Below are 25,811 nucleotides of genomic sequence, written 5' to 3'. Positions count from 1 at the left end.
TGTGTGGCTTGGAGGGATTAAGGGGTAAATACATAAAAACAAGGGGAAACTGACTATAGGGAAAACCAGTGAAATGGACTAGAAAATACAGAATTGTCAAAAAGTAAACGTAATGAAAAAATTGCAATTTTTCTCTAATCTTGTTAGCCATCTTTATGGTTAGTGTAATGGTAACAGGTGAAGTAAAAAAACATCAAATGTAAGTCCATGTGTTCCTTAAGTTAATGCTTTAAAAAATGTGCACAACCATATTTCTTTATAATACTATTAATTTTCTTAATGAACAGTGTGGTGATAGTTCTTTACATCCACCAGCCTCAAAAGTTGCCAGTTTAATCAGATTTTATGTGAAGAGGCAAGCTGTGGGCTGCATTTTCTGCTCTCAATATCTAAAATCTGCTCCTGTTGGCCACGTCAGCAATGGTATTAGTATCAGTCAAAAATTCTTAGGATGTTGGCAGGCAATGTAATGCAATTTTAAAATAAAAAAAATCATCTTGCAAGCCAGCCACTACATGGTAGAAAAAATTAAAAATGCTTTTAGTGTATGTAATCTTGCCTGACATCTCCAGAGCAGTAGGCTGAAGTCAAATATTTGGTTTAGGAATTCACACTGATCTCTGCTTCTGAGCTAAGTATTTCCTGTGTGTAGAACAACCCTGGTAGGCTTACCAGTTAAATATTGAATTTTCACCTTTCTGGCTTGTATTAAACTCAAGACTTTAGATTAGATATTCCTATGTGGACTCTGTATAGCATTTTCTACTTAGACCCCAGTGAATAATGAGAGTACCTAACAGAGATGTCTAGGACTAAAGGGTCGAGGGAGTTAGAATCACTTCTGTTGGTATAGCAGGCAGGAGATCATTCTAGGATGGATCAATGTGGGATGTGAGAAGACTGCTACTATTTGTACTCTGTTTCTTCTACCAAACAAAGAACAGTGGTTTCTAGCTCTTTGTGGGGCTTTGGGAACAGTCTTTCTAAGAGCTAGAAACTATTGTAAAGATTTCCATTGACTTCAGCAGGTTTTGGATCAGGACAAAAAATGTGAGGCCAGATTTTTCAGAGGAACTGACTAGCTCAGCTTTCCCGGATTTTAATTGAACGTACGAGCTCTCAGCAGCTGTGCAGTAAGGTCCTTAGTACTTTGTATCTGTACTTGGTATTTAGAACATGTTGTTGTTGTTAGCTTTAAACTCCAGCCTGCAGTGTGTGACTATAAAGGCTGCTGTACGCAGAAGATACCATAGGCTATGTGGTATCAGCTGTGTCATGCCTACTACTGTCCTGTCAATGGTACCATCCTAATGTTTCTTCTGCTTCCTCCTCTAGCATGCTTTAAGGATGCTAGCTTTCAGGCAGATACACAAAGTACTTGGAATGGACCCTTTGCCACCTCCTAAAAATAGACTTAATGCACGCAACAGAAAAAGGAGACGAGACACCAGTGAGACAGCTGAGGGCGAGGGCGACGGGAAGAAGCACAAAAAAGAGGAAGATGATGATGCCTAACCACTGTTGTAGCATTTGCTGAGATAATGTTCACATGACTTTAATTTTTTATATATAAATATGAGTTGCTGTTTAGTCTGACATTTGGCAATTTTAGTGTTTTTCCCCTTGAAATAACGTACTGTAGATTTGTTTTAAATTGTGCTTAAATCATTACATAAATTGCATCATTCCGTAAGAGTAAAGTTGATTATGGCAACAGTCCCTCTCCCTCTATTACGTCCCCTTCCTGTGCGCCCATCCCCCCGTCCTCCCCCCAGAAGAAACCCTCCCCACAGCAACATAGATAGATTGAGGCAGGCACTTTTTTTAAACTCTGGTATTTCTCTTAAGCTTTAAATATGTCCCATGACATGTAAAGGAAAACACACATTTATTGGGTTTGTATCTTTAAAAAGTGTGTCTGTGTTCACTTTAGCTGTCCAGCCTGAAATGGGAGGCAGTTTCTAGCTGGATCTGGAGTGTCTGTCTGAAATTGACCAGTTTGATTTTTTTTTTTTTTTTTGGAAGGGGATCTTGCACTTTGTGCGCTCCCACTTTGGGGCAGTGAAGTGGGTGCTGCATTGTAAAGAGGTACATAAGCTGCTTGCTCAGAGCCATTTTTGGCAAATCAGCCAACTTATAAATGACAGTTGACAGTAGAAATGACAGAGTCTGCAATGTTTAATTCCCTTGGATTTATAGTTCTCCATTAGACACCTCACAGTGTACTTAAAAACACCCCTGTAAAACATGCTGTCTAGAAAGAGGGGGAAAAACTGGAACGGTTTCTCCTGTTTGGTATTGTAGTTTGCAACTTTGCATAGTTTTTCTCTTCCGGGAAAGCAAAAAATATGTGCCCGTCGAGGTGACACTATGAGTAGGGGTAAGTGCTACTCTGAACAGTCTGAAGTGGTGGTGCTAAGAATAGGGCCAGCGTGCTAACTTTCTAATACCTGTTACATGACAGTATACTCACTAACCACAGAGATTCTCTGCATACCAATGAGTGCCTTCCAAAGAGAGGTGGCCAGGACTCACACAGGGAAAAGCTGCTGCCTTTTTTTTTTTTTTTTTTTTTTTTAATCTGCACAGTTTAACATTTAGTCCATTTTTAAAGCCAGGCATTTCTCAGCAGCACCTCTCGGAAATAGAAAATTTCAGGCTTTGATAGCTCTGCTTGTTTGGGTTACCATTCCGTAAAATCTACTGATGCTGAGCAAAGGAAGGGTGTCCTAGCTGCACTGACAGAAACGGGGGTGAAGGGCTTGGTCTCAGCACTTAGTGTATAGCCAGCAAGCCCATCTGGGAAAGCTGATAGCCTAGCATTGGGCAGCCAGTAGTGATTGGATCAACCTGTTTCTATGTGGAGGGTTTCTCAATTGGTTGCCCAATGGCATTTTTTTTCTTTTAAAGAACTTTTATTTTGACAACGTTGTGTTCTAGGGTCACTTGACACAGTTCATTTGGTTATTTTATGTGTGTTTAAAGGACGGCCTGTAACGTGGCTTTAATATTTGAATGTCTTTGTAGTGCTACCTGGAAAAAAGGAGAAAAATGAAAAAAATAAAATAAAGGAGTTATGCTTCCATTTACTATCTAATGTCTAGTATTTAACCAATGAATCCCACTAGCACAGTGATCCCCAAACTTTTCAGGGTCGCACCCCCCTTACCCCATCAACCTTCCACAGCTCCCAGCGTGGGGGTGGGAAGGACGGGTAAAGGGGCCCCAGGTAGGGGTGTATCTAGGCAGGGAGTGGGGCCAGGAACAGAGCCATGGCGAGGGGCCGAGGCTGAGGGCAGGGGTGGAGCCACAGCCTAGGCCATGGTGGGGGCCTGCAGCTGAGCCCACGGCCCCATGCAGTTCCACTCTTGTCCCCAAACTTGGCCCTGGGTCGGGAGCGGAGCTGCGGTGGGGGCCAGCAACTGGGGGTGGGGTTCAGCGGGGTGGCACTCCTTCCCTAGGGAGGCTGGCCCAGGCCCCGCTGCAGCCTCCCAAAATGTTCCGGCGTCCCCCACAATTTGGGGAACTCTGGACTAGCAAGTGACCACAAGTCAGGTAGCTGATTGGCTGGATGGTGATTATCCCAAACTCTCAGCACTTCAACTTCACACCCAGATCCTCATTTAAACCTTTTTTTTATAAACTCCATTAATACTTTGGTTTGGGTTTTCTAACGTTATTCAGCATTTTTAATCTCGACAGCAAATTCTTGGATTATCTTTTTAACGAAAAATACTTGTTCTATTCACCATTAAATAGAACTCAGCCGTGCTTCCCGTTACAAGCACATTAAATTGCTTTTCTCCTTGAACCCCTGGGGAGAAGACCAAAACCCTTTTGTATCTGTATCTCAAATTGGAGTGAATTTCTTCCCAAGAAAAGGGGTCAATTGGAACTGTGAACAAAGGTTTAGGTTTATATTTGTGAAAATGGATGGATTGGCTGCAGTTGAGGATGAATTCCTTAGGACAGCAATTCTCAGCTCAGATCCTGAGCACCAAGAAATCACAAACAAGACAGTATGGTGAGCTGAGAGTCTTGTGAGGACTAGAATTATTGCATTGCATGCCAAGGTGCTACAGAAATGCTCTATGGAGGTTATAAGGCAGTTCAGGGAACAGTAACGAATATAGAAAAATTTCTCTCTGTGCATAGACGTTCTGTGGCCTGGTTGGAGCTCTTTGAGTTACATTTGCATTCTCCTCTTTAGGCAGTTGTGACCCATCATCGTTGTTTTGCTAGCGGATTGGCATATCCTATGAAAGCTGAAGGTTTCCTTTGGTAACCTCCTAGCTCAGGGCATGGTGTTAGTGAGGAAATGATTTTGCAAATTAGTTCATGTTTATATGCTGGCTTAAGATAAGAGTGTAGGGAGAAGCAGGAGAAGAGCTTCAAATTCTAAACACTGAAAGCAGATCAATGTGATACAAGATGGTCAGCAGGTATGACACATCATCTGAGACAGCACCACACCCAAAAACTAGTGTGTCCTGAGAAACTAGCCCTTGCTACTTTAGAGCTTATATATGCCATTTTTAGCTTATATTTGATTCAAGGCCTTCTCAGTTTACGGAAAAAGATTTCACTGGCACTGTTGAAATCCACATTAGGTTATTATTTAGATTGCATTAAATGAACTTCTTTGCGTTCTATGTACAATCTTGAGAGTTGTGCCAGGTAACAGAATATTCCAGAATGATTAATGTACAATAATGTGGGTTTTGTTTTTAAGTTATTCCTTGTTTCCCATAAATTGGCTGTTGTTCTTTCCATAGATGGTGCTGATCCTGTGTTCTGAAGATTCTCCCGTGCACCCCCGCCTTGGAAAATGGAAAAATAAAAGCTTGAAACTCTCCAACGTTTCAAATAAGAATGTAATGCTGTTCTGTAAATGGGTGCTGCACAGAACCATTTTTGGGTACAGTGATACGTCCTTTTCTGAGTTTTATCTTTTTGATCTTTTCAAAATAAATATATTTAAAAGGACAGATAAGAACGTTTTGTGCAGGTTGCTAAATAAATGCATTGTTTGTTTAACCAAAGCCTTGCTGCTTGCCTCAGATTTGCGGTATGGGTAGCAACTAATGTGCACTCGCTCATTTGTACTGCAGAATCTCCGTAACTTGTCAGTAAAACCCTGATTCTGCCGTGTGTTGTCTTCCATCATGTTGTGAGCACTGTCTGTTCCTACTGCCATCAGTGGGAGTTGAGGGTGTGCATGACGCCTTGTCTGGATCAGCCCCTAAAAGAGGACATGACAGTTTATCATCCAGTTTGAAATAATAATAAAAGAGAATAGGAAGTAAAAGCCACGAGTGTGGATACAGCGATCCCAAACTTGAAAATCAAGTTGCCAGAGCCATAAAGCAGAAAGAAGCATAACTGCAGTGATCCCATCACAATTTGAGGTAGTGAGCTCACATGGCGACAAGTAAGGTGGGGAACAAGTACGGAGCTAGCAGCACAACCTGAAAAGGCAAATGCCAGTTCCAGCACATCCTCGTGAAAGTGCTTTTGGCTTCGGGGGGTAAGGTGAAGCGATCACAACACATGCAAACTCAGTATTATGGTGGTGAAGGCCACATATGTACCTAAAGCTAACAGCTGCCAAACAAACTGCTCTTGGAGATGATAAACTGGCTGGCAGCCTTCCAAACCTCTCTCGCAGTTGTCACTTGAGTGTGGGGAGGTTTCCTCGATCCCATGCAAACCTCACTTTTTCATTGGAGTATAAATTCACCTGAAAATATGTGCTTTAAGACATCTACAATAGGCTTATTTCTCTCAAAAATTTCCTTCCGTTGCGATGATATTTCACTTCTCCAGTGCTAACGCACGTGGGAACACTCAAATAGCACAGATGCACACCAGCATTTTAAGCCCCGTGTCTCTCAGATCTGCTTCAGTTGAGGAGTTCAGTGAAGAGTTGAGGGAGTGAGGTCCATAAAACTCCAGCCGCTGCCTGGAGACTTGTCCATGCTCATATTTGTGTAGCTACAAACATCACTGAAGCCGAATTGGTGGCAACACTGGTAGGAAATCTTTCGTTTAAAAAACAAAACAAACACCCCCCCTCAAGTTTAGATACCTTATTTTAAGTTTCCTTTGCTTTTTTTTCATTGTGTCCCTCAATTTGATTTTTGTCCAACGTTTGGGTCTAGTTAGTTGCAAAAGAGAAATTATTACAGCTTGTGAAACAACGAATCTGCTTCTCTAGAGTGGATAGGGGAAATAGTAGTCACCTGCCTAACTAACCTGGCCCCGTTGCTACTCGAGAACACAAACTTGCAGAGTCTCCTAAGGAAGTGCCCCATGTTTAAAGTCTTTATGACTGTTGTCAAGTTGTGGGCTTGGATTCCTATCTGGTTTCAGGAGTTCTGACGTTCTGAGTACAGTTTAAGTCAGGTGCGTGGGCAGAGGGACTGTGTGGACTTGGCTGATGTTGATCAAAAGTCAAATGGCTGAGAGCCAAGTCACCGTTTTGGAACGAGAGCATCTCCTTGGTACAGAAACCTTATGGGTATTTAACAATATAATCAGGTTGAGACATCCTTTGGGCATGTCCTGCCGCACTCCACCCATCATCAGATTTTCCTTCCACAGTTCCTTGCAGGGCTCTGAGTCTTTGCTTCCCATTGTAGCTCTCCTTAGAATCATAGAATCTCAGGGTTGGAAGGGACCTCAGGAGATCATCTTGTCCAACCCCCTGCTCAAAGCAGGACCAACCCTCAATTTTTGTCCCAGATCCTTAAATGGCCCCCTCAAGGATTGAACTCACAACCCTGGGTTTAGCAGGCCAATGCTCAAACCACTGAGCTATCCCTCCCCCCCCACTGAGAATTCCTTATTCATGAATGCTCTGCTGCTGCCGGAGTCTCCTCTTCTGCTCTAAGGGCTTGTCTACACTACGAGTTAAGTAGACATAAGGCAGCTTACGTCGACCTACCAGTAGAGGTGTACACACTGCAATGTTCCTCCCGCCAGTTTAACTCTCCTGCCACACCGACATATGAAAACCACCTCAATGAGAGGCATAGCTGTTAGGGTGACATAGAGTGATGCAGTGTCGGTGTAAACATGGCATTGCTTATGTTGTCCTAAGTGGTCTCCAGGAGGTGTCCCACAATGCCCAGCATGACTGCTCTGGTCACCGGTTTGAACTCTGCTGCCCTGCAGCCACGTACACAGGCATGTGCCCCTTCCCTTTTAAAGCCCTGGAAGTTTTTGAAATTGATCTTCCAGTTTGCTCGGCATGGAGAGCTCACATAGAACCTGCCAAACTGACCATGCTGGCTTCCCGCAGCAAACACTCCCCTGCCTGGCGTACACAGGACAGGGTGGATCTGCTGGTCTGTGGGGAGAGCAGGCTGTGCAGTGTCAGCTCCGCTCTAGCCGCAGGAACTTGGATGCCTATGGGGAAATTTGATAGTGGCATGGAGGAGAAGGGATGAAATAGGGACACGCAGTAGTGCTGGGCAAAAATCAAGGAGCTGAGGCAGGCATCCCAGCAGGCAAGGGAGGCCAATAGTTGCTCTGATGCAGCACCAAATGTATGCAGTTTCTACAAGGAGATGCGTGACATCTGTGGGGGCAGCCCCACTTCCGCTGCCAAGAGCCCTGTGGATACTTCGGAGGGCTGGAGACAGTGGCCGGTGCCGTGAACCTCAAGGACAGCATAGTGCATGAGGAAGTGGAGTTAGAAAAATCATGGAGCAGGTCCTCAAGGAATCAATCCTGAAGCACCTACATGAGAGGAAAGTGATCAGGAACAGTCAGCATGGATTCACCAAGGGTAGGTCATGCCTGACTAATCTAATAGCCTTCTATGATGAGATTACTGGTTCTGTGGATGAAGGGAAAGCAGTGGATGTATTGTTTCTTGACTTTAGCAAAGCTTTTGAAACGGTCTCCCACAGTATTCTTGTCAGCAAGTTAAAGAAGTATGGGCTGGATGAATGCACTATAAGGTGGGTAGAAAGTTGGCTAGATTGTCGGGCTCAATGGGTAGTGATCAATGGCTCCATGTCTAGTTGGCAGCCGGTGTCAAGTGGAGTGCCCCAGGGGTCGGTCCTGGGGCCGGTTTTGTTCAATATCTTCATAAATGATCTGGAGGATGGTGTGGATTGCACCCTCAGCAAATTTGCAGATGATACTAAACTGGGAGGAGTGGTAGATACCCTGGAGGGCAGGGATAGGATACAGAGGGACCTAGACAAATTGGAGGATTGGGCCAAAAGAAACCTGATGCGGTTCAATAAGGATAAGTGCAGGGTCCTGCACTTAGGATGGAAGAATCCAATGCACAGCTACAGACTAGGGACCGAATGGCTAGGCAGCAGTTCTGCGGAAAAGGACCTAGGGGTTACAGTGGACGAGAAGCTGGATATGAGTCAGCAGTGTGCCCTTGTTGCCAAGAAGGCCAATGGCATTTTGGGATGTATAAGTAGGGGCATAGCGAGCAGATCGAGGGACGTGATCGTTCCCCTCTATTCGACATTGGTGAGGCCTCATCTGGAGTATTGTGTCCAGTTTTGGGCCCCACACTACAAGAAGGACGTGGATAAATTGGAGAGAGTCCAGCGAAGGGCAACAAAAATGATTAGGGGTCTGGAACACATGAGTTATGAGGCGAGGCTGAGGGAACTGGGATTGTTTAGTCTGCGGAAGAGAAGAATGAGGGGGGATTTGATAGCTGCTTTCAACTACCTGAGAGGTGGTTCCAGAGAGGATGGTTCTAGACTATTCTCAGTGGTAGAAGAGGACAGGACAAGGAGTAATGGTCTCAAGTTGCTTGCCATGCCAAGAGGACATGGAAAAGTAGCCCTTTCTGCTGATGTACTCCTTCACAGGACGGTCTAGGGCCAAAATGGGGATATGTGTGCAATCTATCGCCCTGCTGCAGCTAGGGAATCCCACTGCCACAAAACCATCCACTATTTCAAGCACATTGCCTGCCGTCACAGGCCTTCCTCGATTAATGCCCCTGCACACTTGCATAACTGCAACCCTCATGGTGGACATCCCCACTCCAAACTGATTCGCGACTGATCGGTAGCAGGCTGGCATTGTCCACTTCTACCCAGTGATCACCACTCGCTTCTCCACAATTAGGGCAGCTCTTATTTTAGAGTCCTTGCACCAGAGGGCGGGGCGAGCTCCACACACAGTTCAGGGAAGGTGGCTTTGCAGATCCGAAAGTTCTGCAGTCACTGCTCGTCATCCCAGACCTGCATAACGATGTGATCCCACCACTCAATACCGGAAACCTACTGACCGCTATTCCTACCTACATGCCTCCAGCTTTCACCCAGACCACACCACACGATCCATCATCTACAGCCAAGCTCTGCGATACAACCGCATTTGCTCCAACCCCTCAGACAGAGACAAACACCTACAAGGTCTCTATCAAGCATTCTTACAACTACAATACCCACCTGCTGAAGTGAAGAAACAGATTGACAGAGCCAGAAGAGTTCCCAGAAGTCACCTACTACAGGACAGGCCCAACAAAGAAAATAACAGAACGCCACTAGCCGTCACCTTCAGCCCCCAACTAAAACCTCTCCAACGCATCATCAAGGATCTACAACCTATCCTGAAGGACGACCCATCACTCTCACAAATCTTGGGAGACAGGCCAGTCCTTGCCTACAGACAGCCCTCCAGCCTGAAGCGAATACTCACCAGCAACCACACACCACACAACAGAACCACTAACCCAGGAACCTATCCTTGCAACAAAACCCGTTGCCAACTGTGCCCACATATCTATTCAGGGGACACCATCATAGGGCCTAATCACATCAGCCACACTATCAGGGGCTCGTTCATCTCCAGATCTACCAATGTGATATATGCCATCATGTGCCAGCAATGCCCCTCTGCCGTGTACATTGGGCAAACTGGACAGTCTCTATGTAAAAGAATAAATAGACACAAATCAGATGTCAAGAATTATAACATTCATAAACCAGTCAGAGAACACTTCAATCTCTCTGGTCACTCGATTTCTGATCTCAAAGTGAGTATCCTTCAACAAAAAAACTTCGAAAACAGACACCAACGAGAGACTGCTGAATTGGAATTAATTTGCAAATTGGATACAATTAACTTAGGCTTGAATAGAGACTGGGAGTGGTTGAGTCATTATACTAAGTAAAACTATTTCCCCTTGTTTATTCCTCCCCCCCCCCCCCCCCCCAGACGTTCTTGTTAACTCCTGGAAATGTGCTGGAAATGGCCCACCTTGATTATCACTTCAAAAGGTTTTCTCTCCCCCCACCCCACTCTCCTGCTGGTAATAGTGATCTTAAGTGATCACTCTCCTTACAATGTATATTTTTTCCATGGTCTGTGTGTACATATAAAATCTCACCACTGTACTTTCCACTTTATGCATCCGATGAAGTGAGCTGTAGCTCACGAAAGCTTATGCTCAAATAAATTGGTTAGTCTCTAAGGTGCCACAAATACTCCTTTTCTTTTTGTGAATACAGACTAACATGGCTGCTACTCTGAAACCTGTCATCACTCAATGCTAGTTTCTCGCACCCAGAACCAATAGTCCTGGTGCAGTTGCTCTGTGAATGCAAAAATCAACCTTGAATTGTTTCTGTCCATGGCACACAGCAGGGCAGACACCACTGGGTCATCGTCAGATTCCCAACTCATGAAATACTGCGTATTGTGTTCAGAGCGCTCATCAGAGGACTGGAGAGCAGGCAGATCCATGCTTTCTGATAGAGAGGGCAGGTGCACAGTTTACAGGGTCCATTGAAAAGCAGCACGAAATGTACTAGGAAGCCCATGGAATGATAGGACAGAGAAAACTGCATCATGGGATGCTCAGCCTGCCCATAGGAGGCATTGCGAATCCTTCCCAGAACACCCAGTGGCAGATGGTCATGAGTTGCACATTGGGATTGCTACCCACAGTTCACTGGTCTCTCTGTTGATGCAAGAACACCTACTGTGGACATGCTCTGCTGACACAAGGTTTAATTGCAGCGGTGGATGAAGGTCAATTTAACTTTGTAGTGTAGACATAACTGTTCCCACTTCTACCACTGAACCACACCTTCATCAGTGCATTGCAGAGTGCTTAATACAGACATCCACTCCTTGTGGCCTCATGTTGACTCTGTGGGTATCTATCTTTAGTGTCTGTTTAAATTGCTTATCACCTTTGAAAGTGGATTAAAATAATTCAGAATGAGGCACTCTTATTCCAGAATAAGTGTGACCACATATGCAGTTAATCAGGCATAGCTAATCCACTTTAAATTCACAGCCTATCTTATTCCAGATTAATTTTTGTGTGCAAATAAATCCTTAGGGCCAGCTTTTTAAAGATAGTTAGACATTGCGGTGCTCACCCTCACTGATTTAGGAGATTAAATTTCATTTGCAAATGTAATTTAGTCACTCAGGAGCCAAAATCTCATTGAAGCCAATGGGAGGCTTTTCATTGGCTGTAGTGGGAGATAGGTAAGGTCACAGAGTAGGGCTGCACAGCTCTTTCCCTGATACCTCCTTTTCATTGGCTCCTTTGGGCCATAACTGCATGTACAGACTGGCTTGGGCATGTCAACATTTTCAAGCTTTCTCCATTCTGTGAGGCTTGGAGAATTTTTAAAAATTCACTCCCACAAAATACGCACTGGGGAATGCTCTCTTCTCTTCTCCATGCCCTTGCCCACCTTTCTCGTAAATCCCCTCCCGCACAGACTTTGAAGCAGCTGTTCACCTAGTGATGAGGGCATACCAGGCAAAGCTCGTGGTTCAGATGCTGGACAGGAGCTCTGGGTTCCATTCCCAGCACCTCGACTGACTTTCTGGGCAGCATTGGGCAAGTTGCTTAGTCTTTCTCTGCCTCAGTTTCCCACCTGTGAAAGGAGGATAATAGCTCTGCCTTTCTCCCCCACCTTTTGTCTACTTAAAGCAAGGACTATCTCTTGCTGCCTCAACACAATGCCCGGTGCAGTGGAGCCCTGAGCTCAATTGCAGCTTCCTGATGCTATTGCAACCACAGATAAGTAATAATGTCATTAAAGTTCCCGTGCAATGAATCCCGTGATTAACGGGAGCGGGGATGGCAGGGATCTGAAGAGCATTGGCATGGTGGTGTCTAAGCCCTAACTAAATTCGATGGTTTAGATTTATGTGGCATTGTCCTATTAATTGTAGTGTTTTGCTTCTTCTGAGATCGGGGAAACTGCTTCCTTACCCCTTTTCTTCACTGCAACTTTCTTGTAATGAAAAGGCTGCTAAAAACCTGCCCTACACTCTCTCACGCAGTGGTAGCATGAATGTCGTATGTCAAACCAAACGCAAGCGCCTCTTTATGTTGCATTTGGTCTGTAAGTTACTTTAAAAGCTATTTCCAGTTATTTTCACAGGGGCATGTCTTGAGCCAGAGTGGGGAATATTCAGCTGATGCGTTTCATTGCAACCCATGCAAGGGTCTTTCTTTCTGCGGGATTTTGCCATCTCACAGGTCACTGCTCTGTGATAGGGAAGCAGCAGGGGCTAGCGGCTCAGCTGGTGAGGATTGGGACAACTCTGCTGACTTCAGTGGAGTTCTGACAATATACAGGATCTGCTCCAAGGGATTGACACGGGAGCATCTGCATTCCAGTGACAACAGAAAGGGGAAGAGAGTTCGGGACCTGGCCCAGAGGGGGTTGCAAGTGCTGTAGGGTTATGGATAATACATCGCCCTTCCACAGCTGGCTTCATCTAAGGGTCTGTCTGCACTTTGCAGAGTCTTTAATTGTGCCTGGTGCTGTGCCTAAGAGGTAGGTCACTATTTCACCCCATTTACAGATGGTGACACTGAGGCACAAAGAATGGAAGTGGTCACCCAGGGCCGGGGCCGGGGCTGGAACGGGTCACCTAGCGCTGGGGCTGGGGCTGGGGCTGGAACGGGTCACCCAGCGCTGGGGCTGGGGCTGGAACGGGTCACCTAGCGCTGGGGCTGGGGCTGGAACGGGTCACCCAGCGCTGGGGCTGGGGCTGGGGCTGGAACGGGTCACCCAGGGCCGGGGCTGGGGCTGGAACGGGTCACCCAGCGCCGGGGCTGGGGCTGGAACGGGTCACCCAGCGCTGGGGCTGGGGCTGGAACGGGTCACCCAGCGCTGGAGCTGGGGCTGGGGCTGGGGCTGGAACGGGTCACCCAGCGCTGGAGCTGGGGCTGGAACGGGTCACCCAGCGCTGCGGCTGGGGCTGGAACGGGTCACCCAGCGCTGGGGCTGGAACGGGTCACCCAGGGCTGGGGCTGGGGCTGGAACGGGTCACCCAGGGCCGGGGCTGGGGCTGGGGCTGGGGCTGGAACGGGTCACCCAGCGCTGGGGCTGGGGCTCGAACGGGTCACCCAGCGCTGGGGCTGGGGCTGGGGCTGGGGCTGGAACGGGTCACCCAGCGCTGGAGCTGGGGCTGGAACGGGTCACCCAGCGCTGCGGCTGGGGCTGGAACGGGTCACCCAGCGCTGGGGCTGGAACGGGTCACCCAGGGCTGGGGCTGGGGCTGGAACGGGTCACCCAGGGCCGGGGCCGGGGCTGGAACGGGTCACCCAGGGCCGGGGCTGGGGCTGGAACGGGTCACCCAGCGCTGGGGCTGGAACGGGACACCCAGGGCTGGGGCTGGGGCTGGAACGGGTCACCTAGCGCTGGGGCTGGAACGGGTCACCCGGCGCTGGGGCTGGGGCTGGAACGGGTCACCCGGCGCTGGGGCTGGGGCTGGGGCTGGGGCTGGAACGGGTCACCCAGCGCTGGGGCTGGGGCTGGAACGGGTCACCCAGGGCCGGGGCCGGGGCTGGAACGGGTCACCCAGGGCTGGGGCTGGAACGGGTCACCCAGCGCTGGGGCTGGGGCTGGAACGGGTCACCCAGCGCTGGGGCTGGGGCTGGAACGGGTCACCCAGGGCCGGGGCCGGGGCTGGAACGGGTCACCCAGCGCTGGGGCTGGGGCTGGAACGGGTCAACCAGCGCTGGGGCTGGGGCTGGAACGGGTCACCCAGGGCCGGGGCCGGGGCTGGAACGGGTCACCCAGGGCTGGGGCTGGAACGGGTCACCCAGCGCTGGGGCTGGAACGGGTCACCCAGCGCTGGGGCTGGGGCTGGAACGGGTCACCCAGGGCTGGGGCTGGGGCTGGAACGGGTCACCCAGGGCTGGGGCTGGGGCTGGAACGGGTCACCCAGTGCCGGGGCTGGGGCAGGGGCTGGGGCTGGAACGGGTCACCTAGCGCTGGGGCTGGGGCTGGAACGGGTCACCCAGGGCTGGGGCTGGAACGGGTCACCCAGCGCTGGGGCTGGAACGGGTCACCCAGCGCTGGGGCTGGGGCTGGAACGGGTCACCCAGCGCTGGGGCTGGGGCTGGAACGGGTCACCCAGGGCCGGGGCCGGGGCTGGAACGGGTCACACAGGGCTGGGGCTGGAACGGGTCACCCAGCGCTGGGGCTGGGGCTGGAACGGGTCACCCAGCGCTGGGGCTGGGGCTGGAACGGGTCACCCAGCGCCGGGTCTGGGGCTGGGGCTGGAACGGGACACCCAGCGCTGGGGCTGGAACGGGTCACCCAGCGCTGGGGCTGGGGCTGGAACGGGTCACCCAGCGCTGGGGCTGGAACGGGTCACCCAGCGCTGGGGCTGGGGCTGGAACGGGTCACCCAGGGCTGGGGCTGGGGCTGGGGCTGGAACGGGTCACCCGGCGCTGGGGCTGGGGCTGGGGCTGGAACGGGTCACCCGGCGCTGGGGCTGGGGCTGGGGCTGGAACGGGTCACCCAGGGCTGGGGCTGGGGCTGGAACGGGTCACCCAGCGCTGGGGCTGGAACGGGTCACCCAGCGCTGGGGCTGGGGCTGGAACGGGTCACCTAGCGCTGGGGCTGGAACGGGTCACCCGGCGCTGGGGCTGGGGCTGGAACGGGTCACCCGGCGTTGGGGCTGGGGCTGGGGCTGGAACGGGTCACCCAGCGCTGGGGCTGGGGCTGGAACGGGTCACCCAGGGCCGGGGCCGGGGCTGGAACGGGTCACCCAGGGCTGGGGCTGGAACGGGTCACCCAGCGCTGGGGCTGGGGCTGGAACGGGTCACCCAGCGCTGGGGCTGGGGCTGGAACGGGTCACCCAGGGCCGGGGCTGGGGCTGGAACGGGTCACCCAGGGCTGGGGCTCGAACGGGTCACCCAGCGCTGGGGCTGGGGCTGGAACGGGTCACCCAGCGCTGGGGCTGGGGCTGGAACGGGTCACCCAGGGCCGGGGCCGGGGCTGGAACGGGTCACCCAGGGCTGGGGCTGGAACGGGTCACCCAGCGCTGGGGCTGGAACGGGTCACCCAGCGCTGGGGCTGGGGCTGGAACGGGTCACCCAGGGCTGGGGCTGGGGCTGGAACGGGTCACCCAGGGCTGGGGCTGGGGCTGGAACGGGTCACCCAGCGCCGGGTCTGGGGCTGGGGCTGGGGCTGGAACGGGTCACCTAGCGCTGGGGCTGGGGCTGGAACGGGTCACCCAGGGCTGGGGCTGGAACGGGTCACCCAGCGCTGGGGCTGGGGCTGGAACGGGTCACCCAGCGCTGGGGCTGGGGCTGAAACGGGTCACCCAGGGCCGGGGCCGGGGCTGGAACGGGTCACACAGGGCTGGGGCTGGAACGGGTCACCCAGCGCTGGGGCTGGGGCTGGAACGGGTCACCCAGCGCTGGGGCTGGGGCTGGAACGGGTCACCCAGGGCCGGGGCCGGGGCTGGAACGGGTCACCCAGGGCTGGGGCTGGAACGGGTCACCCAGGGCTGGGGCTGGGGCTGGAACGGGTCACCCAGCGCCGGGTCTGGGGCTGGGGCTGGGGCTGGAACGGGTCACCTAGCGCTGGGGCTGGGGCTGGAACGGGTCACCCAGCGCTGGGGCTGGGGCTGGGGCTGGAACGGGTCACCCAGGGCCGGGGCTGGGGCTGGAACGGGTCACCCAGGGCCGGGGCTGGGGCTGGAACGGGTCACCCAGCGCTGGGGCTGGAACGGGTCACCCAGCGCTGGGGCCGGGGCTGGAACGGGTCACCCAGCGCTGGGGCCGGGGCTGGAACGGGTCACCCAGGGCTGGGGCTGGGGCTGGAACGGGTCACCCAGCGCTGGGGCCGGGGCTGGAACGGGTCACCCAGGGCTGGGGCCGGGGCTGGAACGGGTCACCCAGCGCTGGAGCTGGGGCTGGAACGGGTCACCCAGCGCTGGGGCCGGGGCTGGAACGGGTCACCCAGCGCTGGGGCCGGGGCTGGAACGGGTCACCCAGCGCTGGGGCCGGGGCTGGAACGGGTCACCCAGGGCTGGGGCCGGGGCTGGAACGGGTCACCCAGCGCTGGAGCCGGGGCTGGAACGGGTCACCCAGCGCTGGGGCCGGGGCTGGAACGGGACACCCAGCGCTGGAGCCGGGGCTGGAACGGGTCACCCAGCGCTGGGGCCGGGGCTGGAACGGGTCACCCAGCGCTGGGGCCGGGGCTGGAACGGGTCACCCAGCGTTGGAGCCGGGGCTGGAACGGGTCACCCAGCGCTGGGGCCGGGGCTGGAACGGGTCACCCAGCGCTGGGGCCGGGGCTGGAACGGGTCACCCAGGGCTGGGGCTGGAACGGGTCACCCAGCGCTGGGGCCGGGGCTGGAACGGGTCACCCAGCGCTGGGGCTGGAACGGGTCACCCAGCGCTGGGGCTGGGGCTGGAACGGGTCACCCAGCGCTGGGGCTGGAACGGGTCACCCAGCGCTGGGGCTGGGGCTGGAACGGGTCACCCAGCGCTGGGGCTGGGGCTGGAACGGGTCACCCAGCGCTGGGGCTGGAACGGGTCACCCAGCGCTGGGGCTGGGGCTGGAACGGGTCACCCAGCGCTGGGGCTGGGGCTGGAACGGGTCACCCAGCGCTGGGGCTGGAACGGGTCACCCACGGCTGGGGCTGGGGCTGGGGCTGGAACGGGTCACCCAGCCCTGGGGCTGGGGCTGGAACGGGTCACCCAGCGCTGGGGCTGGGGCTGGAACGGGTCACCCAGCGCTGGGGCTGGAACGGGTCACCCAGGGCTGGGGCTGGGGCTGGGGCTGGAACGGGTCACCCAGGGCTGGGGCTGGGGCTGGAACGGGTCACCCAGCGCTGGGGCCGGGGCTGGAACGGGTCACCCAGGGCTGGGGCTGGGGCTGGAACGGGTCACCCAGCGCTGGAGCTGGGGCTGGAACGGGTCACCCAGCGCTGGGGCCGGGGCTGGAACGGGTCACCCAGGGCTGGGGCTGGGGCTGGAACGGGTCACCCAGCGCTGGGGCTGGAACGGGTCACCCAGCGCTGGGGCTGGGGCTGGAACGGGTCACCCAGCGCTGGGGCTGGGGCTGGAACGGGTCACCCAGCGCTGGGGCTGGAACGGGTCACCCAGGGCTGGGGCTGGGGCTGGGGCTGGAACGGGTCACCCAGGGCTGGGGCTGGGGCTGGAACGGGTCACCCAGGGCTGGGGCTGGGGCTGGAACGGGTCACCCAGCGCCGGGTCTGGGGCTGGGGCTGGGGCTGGAACGGGTCACCTAGCGCTGGGGCTGGGGCTGGAACGGGTCACCCAGCGCTGGGGCTGGGGATGGGGCTGGAACGGGTCACCCAGGGCCGGGGCTGGGGCTGGAACGGGTCACCCAGGGCCGGGGCTGGGGCTGGAACGGGTCACCCAGCGCTGGGGCTGGAACGGGTCACCCAGCGCTGGGGCTGGAACGGGTCACCCAGCGCTGGGGCCGGGGCTGGAACGGGTCACCCAGCGCTGGGGCCGGGGCTGGAACGGGTCACCCAGTGCTGGAGCTGGGGCTGGAACGGGTCACCCAGCGCTGGGGCCGGGGCTGGAACGGGTCACCCAGCGCTGGGGCCGGGGCTGGAACGGGTCACCCAGCGCTGGGGCCGGGGCTGGAACGGGTCACCCAGGGCTGGGGCTGGGGCTGGAACGGGTCACCCAGCGCTGGGGCCGGGGCTGGAACGGGTCACCCAGCGCTGGGGCCGGGGCTGGAACGGGTCACCCAGCGCTGGGGCCGGGGCTGGAACGGGTCACCCAGCGTTGGAGCCGGGGCTGGAACGGGTCACCCAGCGCTGGGGCCGGGGCTGGAACGGGTCACCCTGCGCTGGGGCCGGGGCTGGAACGGGTCACCCTGGGCTGGGGCTGGAACGGGTCACCCAGCGCTGGGGCCGGGGCTGGAACGGGTCACCCAGCGCTGGGGCTGGAACGGGTCACCCAGCGCTGGGGCTGGGGCTGGAACGGGTCACCCAGCGCTGGGGCTGGAACGGGTCACCCAGCGCTGGGGCTGGGGCTGGAACGGGTCACCCAGCGCTGGGGCTGGAACGGGTCACCCAGCGCTGGGGCTGGGGCTGGAACGGGTCACCCAGCGCTGGGGCTGGGGCTGGAACGGGTCACCCAGCGCTGGGGCTGGAACGGGTCACCCACGGCTGGGGCTGGGGCTGGGGCTGGAACGGGTCACCCAGCCCTGGGGCTGGGGCTGGAACGGGTCACCCAGCGCGGGGGCTGGGGCTGGAACGGGTCACCCAGCGCTGGGGCTGGAACGGGTCACCCAGGGCTGGGGCTGGGGCTGGGGCTGGAACGGGTCACCCAGCGCTGGGGCCGGGGCTGGAACGGGTCACCCAGGGCTGGGGCTGGGGCTGGAACGGGTCACCCAGCGCTGGAGCTGGGGCTGGAACGGGTCACCCAGCGCTGGGGCCGGGGCTGGAACGGGTCACCCAGCGCTGGGGCTGGGGCTGGAACGGGTCACCCAGCGCTGGGGCTGGAACGGGTCACCCAGCGCTGGGGCTGGGGCTGGAACGGGTCACCCAGCGCTGGGGCTGGAACGGGTCACCCAGGGCTGGGGCTGGGGCTGGGGCTGGAACGGGTCACCCAGGGCTGGGGCTGGGGCTGGAACGGGTCACCCAGGGCTGGGGCTGGGGCTGGAACGGGTCACCCAGCGCCGGGTCTGGGGCTGGGGCTGGGGCTGGAACGGGTCACCTAGCGCTGGGGCTGGGGCTGGAACGGGTCACCCAGCGCTGGGGCTGGGGCTGGGGCTGGAACGGGTCACCCAGGGCCGGGGCTGGGGCTGGAACGGGTCACCCAGGGCCGGGGCTGGGGCTGGAACGGGTCACCCAGCGCTGGGGCTGGAACGGGTCACCCAGCGCTGGGGCCGGGGCTGGAACGGGTCACCCAGCGCTGGGGCCGGGGCTGGAACGGGTCACCCAGGGCTGGGGCTGGGGCTGGAACGGGTCAACCAGCGCTGGAGCTGGGGCTGGAACGGGTCACCCAGCGCTGGGGCCGGGGCTGGAACGGGTCACCCAGCGCTGGGGCCGGGGCTGGAACGGGTCACCCAGCGCTGGGGCCGGGGCTGGAACGGGTCACCCAGCCCTGGGGCTGGGGCTGGAACGGGTCACCCAGCGCTGGAGCCGGGGCTGGAACGGGTCACCCAGCGCTGGGGCCGGGGCTGGAACGGGTCACCCAGCGCTGGAGCCGGGGCTGGAACGGGTCACCCAGCGCTGGGGCCGGGGCTGGAACGGGTCACCCAGCGCTGGGGCCGGGGCTGGAACGGGTCACCCAGCGTTGGAGCCGGGGCTGGAACGGGTCACCCAGCGCTGGGGCCGGGGCTGGAACGGGTCACCCAGCGCTGGGGCCGGGGCTGGAACGGGTCACCCAGGGCTGGGGCTGGAACGGGTCACCCAGCGCTGGGGCCGGGGCTGGAACGGGTCACCCAGCGCTGGGGCTGGGGCTGGAACGGGTCACCCAGCGCTGGGGCCGGAGCTGGAACGGGTCACCCAGCGCTGGAGCCGGGGCTGGAACGGGTCACCCAGCGCTGGGGCCGGGGCTGGAACGGGTCACCCAGCGCTGGGGCCGGGGCTGGAACGGGTCACCCAGCGTTGGAGCCGGGGCTGGAACGGGTCACCCAGCGCTGGGGCCGGGGCTGGAACGGGTCACCCAGCGCTGGGGCCGGGGCTGGAACGGGTCACCCAGGGCTGGGGCTGGAACGGGTCACCCAGCGCTGGGGCTGGGGCTGGAACGGGTCACCCAGCGCTGGGGCTGGGGCTGGAACGGGTCACCCAGCGCTGGGGCTGGAACGGGTCACCCAGGGCTGGGGCTGGGGCTGGGGCTGGAACGGGTCACCCAGCGCTGGGGCTGGGGCTGGAACGGGTCACCCAGGGCTGGGGCTGGGGCTGGAACGGGTCACCCAGCGCCGGGTCTGGGGCTGGGGCTGGGGCTGGAACGGGTCACCCAGCGCTGGGGCTGGGGCTGGAACGGGTCACCCAGGGCCGGGGCTGGGGCTGGAACGGGTCACCCAGGGCCGGGGCTGGGGCTGGAACGGGTCACCCAGGGCCGGGGCCGGGGCTGGAACGGGTCACCCAGCGCTGGAGCCGGGGCTGGAACGGGTCACCCAGCGCTGGGGCCGGGGCTGGAACGGGTCACCCAGCGCTGGGGCCGGGGCTGGAACGGGTCACCCAGCGCTGGGGCCGGGGCTGGAACGGGTCACCCAGGGCTGGGGCCGGGGCTGGAACGGGTCACCCAGGGCTGGGGCTGGGGCTGGAACGGGTCACCCAGCGCTGGGGCTGGAACGGGTCACCCAGGGCTGGGGCTGGGGCTGGAACGGGTCACCCAGCGCTGGGGCTGGGGCTGGAACGGGTCACCCAGCGCCGGGGCTGGAACGGGTCACCCAGGGCTGGGGCTGGGGCTGGAACGGGTCACCCAGCTCCGGGGCTGGAACGGGTCACCCAGGGCTGGGGCTGGGGCTGGAACGGGTCACCCAGCGCTGGGGCTGGAACGGGTCACCCAGCGCTGGAGCTGGGGCTGGAACGGGTCACCCAGCGCTGGGGCCGGGGCTGGAACGGGTCACCCAGCGCTGGAGCTGGGGCTGGAACGGGTCACCCAGCGCTGGGGCTGGGGCTGGAACGGGTCACCCAGCGCTGGGGCCGGGGCTGGAACGGGTCACCCAGGGCTGGGGCCGGGGCTGGAACGGGTCACCCAGGGCTGGGGCTGGGGCTGGAACGGGTCACCCAGCGCTGGGGCTGGAACGGGTCACCCAGGGCTGGGGCTGGGGCTGGAACGGGTCACCCAGAGCTGGGGCTGGGGCTGGAACGGGTCACCCAGCGCCGGGGCTGGAACGGGTCACCCAGGGCTGGGGCTGGGGCTGGAACGGGTCACCCAGGGCCGGGGCTGGAACGGGTCACCCAGGGCCGGGGCTGGGGCTGGAACGGGTCACCCAGCGCTGGAGCCGGGGCTGGAACGGGTCACCCAGCGCTGGGGCCGGGGCTGGAACGGGTCACCCAGCGCTGGGGCCGGGGCTGGAACGGGTCACCCAGCGCTGGGGCCGGGGCTGGAACGGGTTACCCAGCGCTGGGGCCGGGGCTGGAACGGGTCACCCAGGGCTGGGGCCGGGGCTGGAACGGGTCACCCAGGGCTGGGGCTGGGGCTGGAACGGGTCACCCAGCGCTGGGGCTGGAACGGGTCACCCAGGGCTGGGGCTGGGGCTGGAACGGGTCACCCAGCGCTGGGGCTGGGGCTGGAACGGGTCACCCAGCGCCGGGGCTGGAACGGGTCACCCAGGGCTGGGGCTGGGGCTGGAACGGGTCACCCAGCGCCGGGGCTGGAACGGGTCACCCAGGGCTGGGGCTGGGGCTGGAACGGGTCACCCAGCGCTGGGGCTGGAACGGGTCACCCAGCGCTGGAGCTGGGGCTGGAACGGGTCACCCAGCGCTGGGGCCGGGGCTGGAACGGGTCACCCAGCGCTGGAGCTGGGGCTGGAACGGGTCACCCAGCGCTGGGGCTGGGGCTGGAACGGGTCACCCAGCGCTGGGGCCGGGGCTGGAACGGGTCACCCAGGGCTGGGGCCGGGGCTGGAACGGGTCACCCAGGGCTGGGGCTGGGGCTGGAACGAGTCACCCAGCGCTGGGGCTGGAACGGGTCACCCAGGGCTGGGGCTGGGGCTGGAACGGGTCACCCAGAGCTGGGGCTGGGGCTGGAACGGGTCACCCAGCGCCGGGGCTGGAACGGGTCACCCAGGGCTGGGGCTGGGGCTGGAACGGGTCACCCAGCGCCGGGGCTGGAACGGGTCACCCAGGGCCGGGGCTGGGGCTGGAACGGGTCACCTAGCGCTGGGGCTGGAACGGGTCACCCAGCGTTGGGGCTGCGGCTGGGGCTGGAACGGGTCACCCAGCGCCGGGGCTGGGGCTGGAACGGGTCACCCAGGGCTAGGGCTGGGGCTGGGGCTGGAACGGGTCACCCAGGGCTAGGGCTGGGGCTGGGGCTGGAACGGGTCACCCAGGGCCGGGGCTGGGGCTGGAACGGGTCACCCAGGGCTGGGGCTGGGGCTGGAACGGGTCACCTAGCGCTGGGGCTGGAACGGGTCACCCAGCGCTGGGGCTGGAACGGGTCACCCAGGGCTGGGGCTGGGGCTGGGGCGGGGGCTGGAACGGGTCACCCAGGGCTGGGGCTGGGGCTGGAACGGGTCACCCAGCGCCGGGTCTGGGGCTGGGGCTGGGGCTGGAACGGGTCACCCAGCGCTGGGGCTGAGGCTGGAACGGGTCACCCAGCGCCGGGTCTGGGGCTGGGGCTGGGGCTGGAACGGGTCACCCAGCGCTGGGGCTGGGGCTGGGGCTGGGGCTGGAACGGGTCACCCAGCGCCGGGTCTGGGGCTGGGGCTGGAACGGGTCACCCAGCGCTGGGGCTGGGGCTGGGGCTGGAACGGGTCACCCAGCGCTGGGGCTGGGGCTGGAACGGGTCACCCAGCGCTGGGGCCGGGGCTGGAACGGGTCACCCAGGGCTGGGGCTGGGGCTGGAACGGGTCACCCAGGGCTGGGGCTGGGGCTGGAACGGGTCACCCAGCGCCGGGTCTGGGGCTGGGGCTGGGGCTGGAACGGGTCACCTAGCGCTGGGGCTGGGGCTGGAACGGGTCACCCAGCGCTGGGGCTGGGGCTGGGGCTGGAAAGGGTCACCCAGGGCCGGGGCTGGGGCTGGAACGGGTCACCCAGGGCCAGGGCTGGGGCTGGAACGGGTCACCCAGCGCTGGGGCTGGAACGGGTCACCCAGCGCTGGGGCCGGGGCTGGAACGGGTCACCCAGCGCTGGGGCCGGGGCTGGAACGGGTCACCCAGGGCTGGGGCTGGGGCTGGAACGGGTCACCCAGCGCTGGGGCCGGGGCTGGAACGGGTCACCCAGGGCTGGGGCCGGGGCTGGAACGGGTCACCCAGCGCTGGAGCTGGGGCTGGAACGGGTCACCCAGCGCTGGGGCCGGGGCTGGAACGGGTCACCCAGCGCTGGGGCCGGGGCTGGAACGGGTCACCCAGCCCTGGGGCCGGGGCTGGAACGGGTCACCCAGGGCTGGGGCTGGGGCTGGAACGGGTCACCCAGCGCTGGAGCCAGGGCTGGAACGGGTCACCCAGCGCTGGGGCCGGGGCTGGAACGGGTCACCCAGCGCTGGAGCCGGGGCTGGAACGGGTCACCCAGCGCTGGGGCCGGGGCTGGAACGGGTCACCCAGCGCTGGGGCCGGGGCTGGAACGGGTCACCCAGCGTTGGAGCCGGGGCTGGAACGGGTCACCCAGGGCTAGGGCTGGGGCTGGGGCTGGAACGGGTCACCCAGGGCTAGGGCTGGGGCTGGGGCTGGAACGGGTCACCCAGGGCCGGGGCTGGGGCTGGAACGGGTCACCCAGGGCTGGGGCTGGGGCTGGAACGGGTCACCTAGCGCTGGGGCTGGAACGGGTCACCCAGCGCTGGGGCTGGAACGGGTCACCCAGGGCTGGGGCTGGGGCTGGGGCTGGGGCTGGAACGGGTCACCCAGGGCTGGGGCTGGGGCTGGGGCTGGAACGGGTCACCCAGCGCCGGGTCTGGGGCTGGGGCTGGGGCTGGAACGGGTCACCTAGCGCTGGGGCTGGAACGGGTCACCCAGCGCTGGGGCTGAGGCTGGAACGGGTCACCCAGCGCCGGGTCTGGGGCTGGGGCTGGGGCTGGAACGGGTCACCCAGCGCTGGGGCTGGGGCTGGGGCTGGGGCTGGAACGGGTCACCCAGCGCCGGGTCTGGGGCTGGGGCTGGAACGGGTCACCCAGCGCTGGGGCTGGGGCTGGGGCTGGAACGGGTCACCCAGCGCTGGGGCTGGGGCTGGAACGGGTCACCCAGCGCTGGGGCCGGGGCTGGAACGGGTCACCCAGGGCTGGGGCTGGGGCTGGAACGGGTCACCGAGCGCTGGAGCTGGGGCTGGAACGGGTCACCCAGCGCTGGGGCCGGGGCTGGAACGGGTCACCCAGCGCTGGGGCCGGGGCTGGAACGGGTCACCCAGCGCTGGGCCGGGGCTGGAACGGGTCACCCAGCGCTGGGGCCGGGGCTGGAACGGGTCACCCAGCGCTGGGGCCGGGGCTGGAACGGGTCACCCAGCGCTGGGGCCGGGGCTGGAACGGGTCACCCAGCGCTGGGGCCGGGGCTGGAACGGGTCACCCAGCGCTGGGGCTGGGGCTGGAACGGGTCACCCAGCGCTGGGGCTGGAACGGGTCACCCAGCGCTGGGGCTGGGGCTGGAACGGGTCACCCAGCGCTGGGGCTGGGGCTGGAACGGGTCACCCAGCGCTGGGGCTGGAACGGGTCACCCAGGGCTGGGGCTGGGGCTGGGGCTGGAACGGGTCACCCGGCGCTGGGGCTGGGGCTGGGGCTGGGGCTGGAACGGGTCACCCAGCGCTGGGGCTGGGGCTGGGGCTGGAACGGGTCACCCAGCGCTGGGGCTGGGGCTGGAACGGGTCACCCAGGGCCGGGGCTGGGGCTGGAACGGGTCACCCAGCGCTGGGGCTGGGGCTGGAACGGGTCACCCAGCGCCGTGGCTGGAACGGGTCTCCCAGGGCTGGGGCTGGAACGGGTCACCCAGGGCTGGGGCTGGGGCTGGGGCTGGAACGGGTCACCCAGGGCTGGGGCTGGGGCTGGGGCTGGAACGGGTCACCCAGCGCTGGGGCTGGGGCTGGAACGGGTCACCCGGCGCTGGGGCTGGGGCTGGAACGGGTCACCCAGCGCTGGGGCTGGGGCTGGAACGGGTCACCCGGCGCTGGGGCTGGGGCTGGAACGGGTCACCCAGCGCTGGGGCTGGGGCTGGGGCTGGAACGGGTCACCCAGGGCTGGGGCTGGGGCTGGGGCTGGAACGGGTCACCCAGGGCTGGGGCTGGGGCTGGAACGGGTCACCCAGCGCTGGGGCTGGAACGGGTCACCCAGGGCTGGGGCTGGGGCTGGGGCTGGAACGGGTCACCCAGCGCCGGGGCTGGAACGGGTCACCCAGCGCCGGGTCTGGGGCTGGGGCTGGGGCTGGAACGGGTCACCCAGCGCTGGGGCTGGAACGGGTCACCCAGGGCTGGGGCTGGGGCTGGGGCTGGAACGGGTCACCCAGCGCCGGGTCTGGGGCTGGGGCTGGGGCTGGAACGGGTCACCCGGCGCTGGGGTTGGGGCTGGAACGGGTCACCCAGGGCTGGGGCTGGGGCTGGAACGGGTCACCCAGCGCCGGGTCTGGGGCTGGGGCTGGAACGGGTCACCCAGCGCCGGGGCTGGGGCTGGAACTCAAGAATCCCGTGGTCTAACCACACTTCCTTCCACAACGTTGGAAATCTCCCCTGCCACTCACTAATTCTCGCCTTGTCACCCGCGAAGCACAAAGGCCGGGCAGTTTGTGTGGGCGACAACTCACCCTCCTTGCATCGGCCGGTCGCTCGCTGGCCCCGGGCGCCCGAAGGGCTGCGTGGTCCCGCACCCGCCCGCCGCCCGTGTTCCTCTCCCCGGCGGGATGGGGACTTGTGCTGCCAGGGGTCAAGGCAGCCCGGCGTGAAGCGCCGCCGAGGAGAGACTCCCCTGG

General features: G+C 60.3%; 1 protein-coding gene and 1 long non-coding RNA gene across 3 annotated transcripts in view; one reads left to right on the top strand and one right to left on the bottom strand.

The window, feature by feature from the left end:
• The window catches only part of LOC102938687 (zinc finger RNA-binding protein), an 86,495-nt gene extending 83,410 nt beyond the window's left edge, over positions 1–3,085 (top strand). For both annotated transcript variants that reach the window (XM_037885455.2, XM_037885454.2), the window contains exon 19: positions 1,336–3,085. In XM_037885455.2, the coding sequence (XP_037741383.1) occupies positions 1,336–1,515 (180 nt within the window). In that variant the 3' untranslated portion in view covers positions 1,516–3,085. The remainder of the gene's footprint in view (positions 1–1,335) is intronic.
• Positions 2,894–25,770, bottom strand: LOC119564450. The gene is made up of 2 exons (XR_005223321.2): positions 25,647–25,770; positions 2,894–5,242 (listed from the first exon to the last, which is right to left on the bottom strand). It is a non-coding gene; the product is annotated as an uncharacterized LOC119564450 (long non-coding RNA).
• Between the last annotated feature and the right edge of the window lie 41 nt (positions 25,771–25,811).

The sequence above is a fragment of the Chelonia mydas genome, chromosome 25, assembly GCF_015237465.2.
Source record: "Chelonia mydas isolate rCheMyd1 chromosome 25, rCheMyd1.pri.v2, whole genome shotgun sequence".
In the NCBI taxonomy this organism is placed as follows: domain Eukaryota; kingdom Metazoa; phylum Chordata; order Testudines; family Cheloniidae; genus Chelonia; species Chelonia mydas.
Note: the sequence above shows the minus strand (reverse complement) of the source record. Positions and strands in the feature narration are given on the sequence as shown.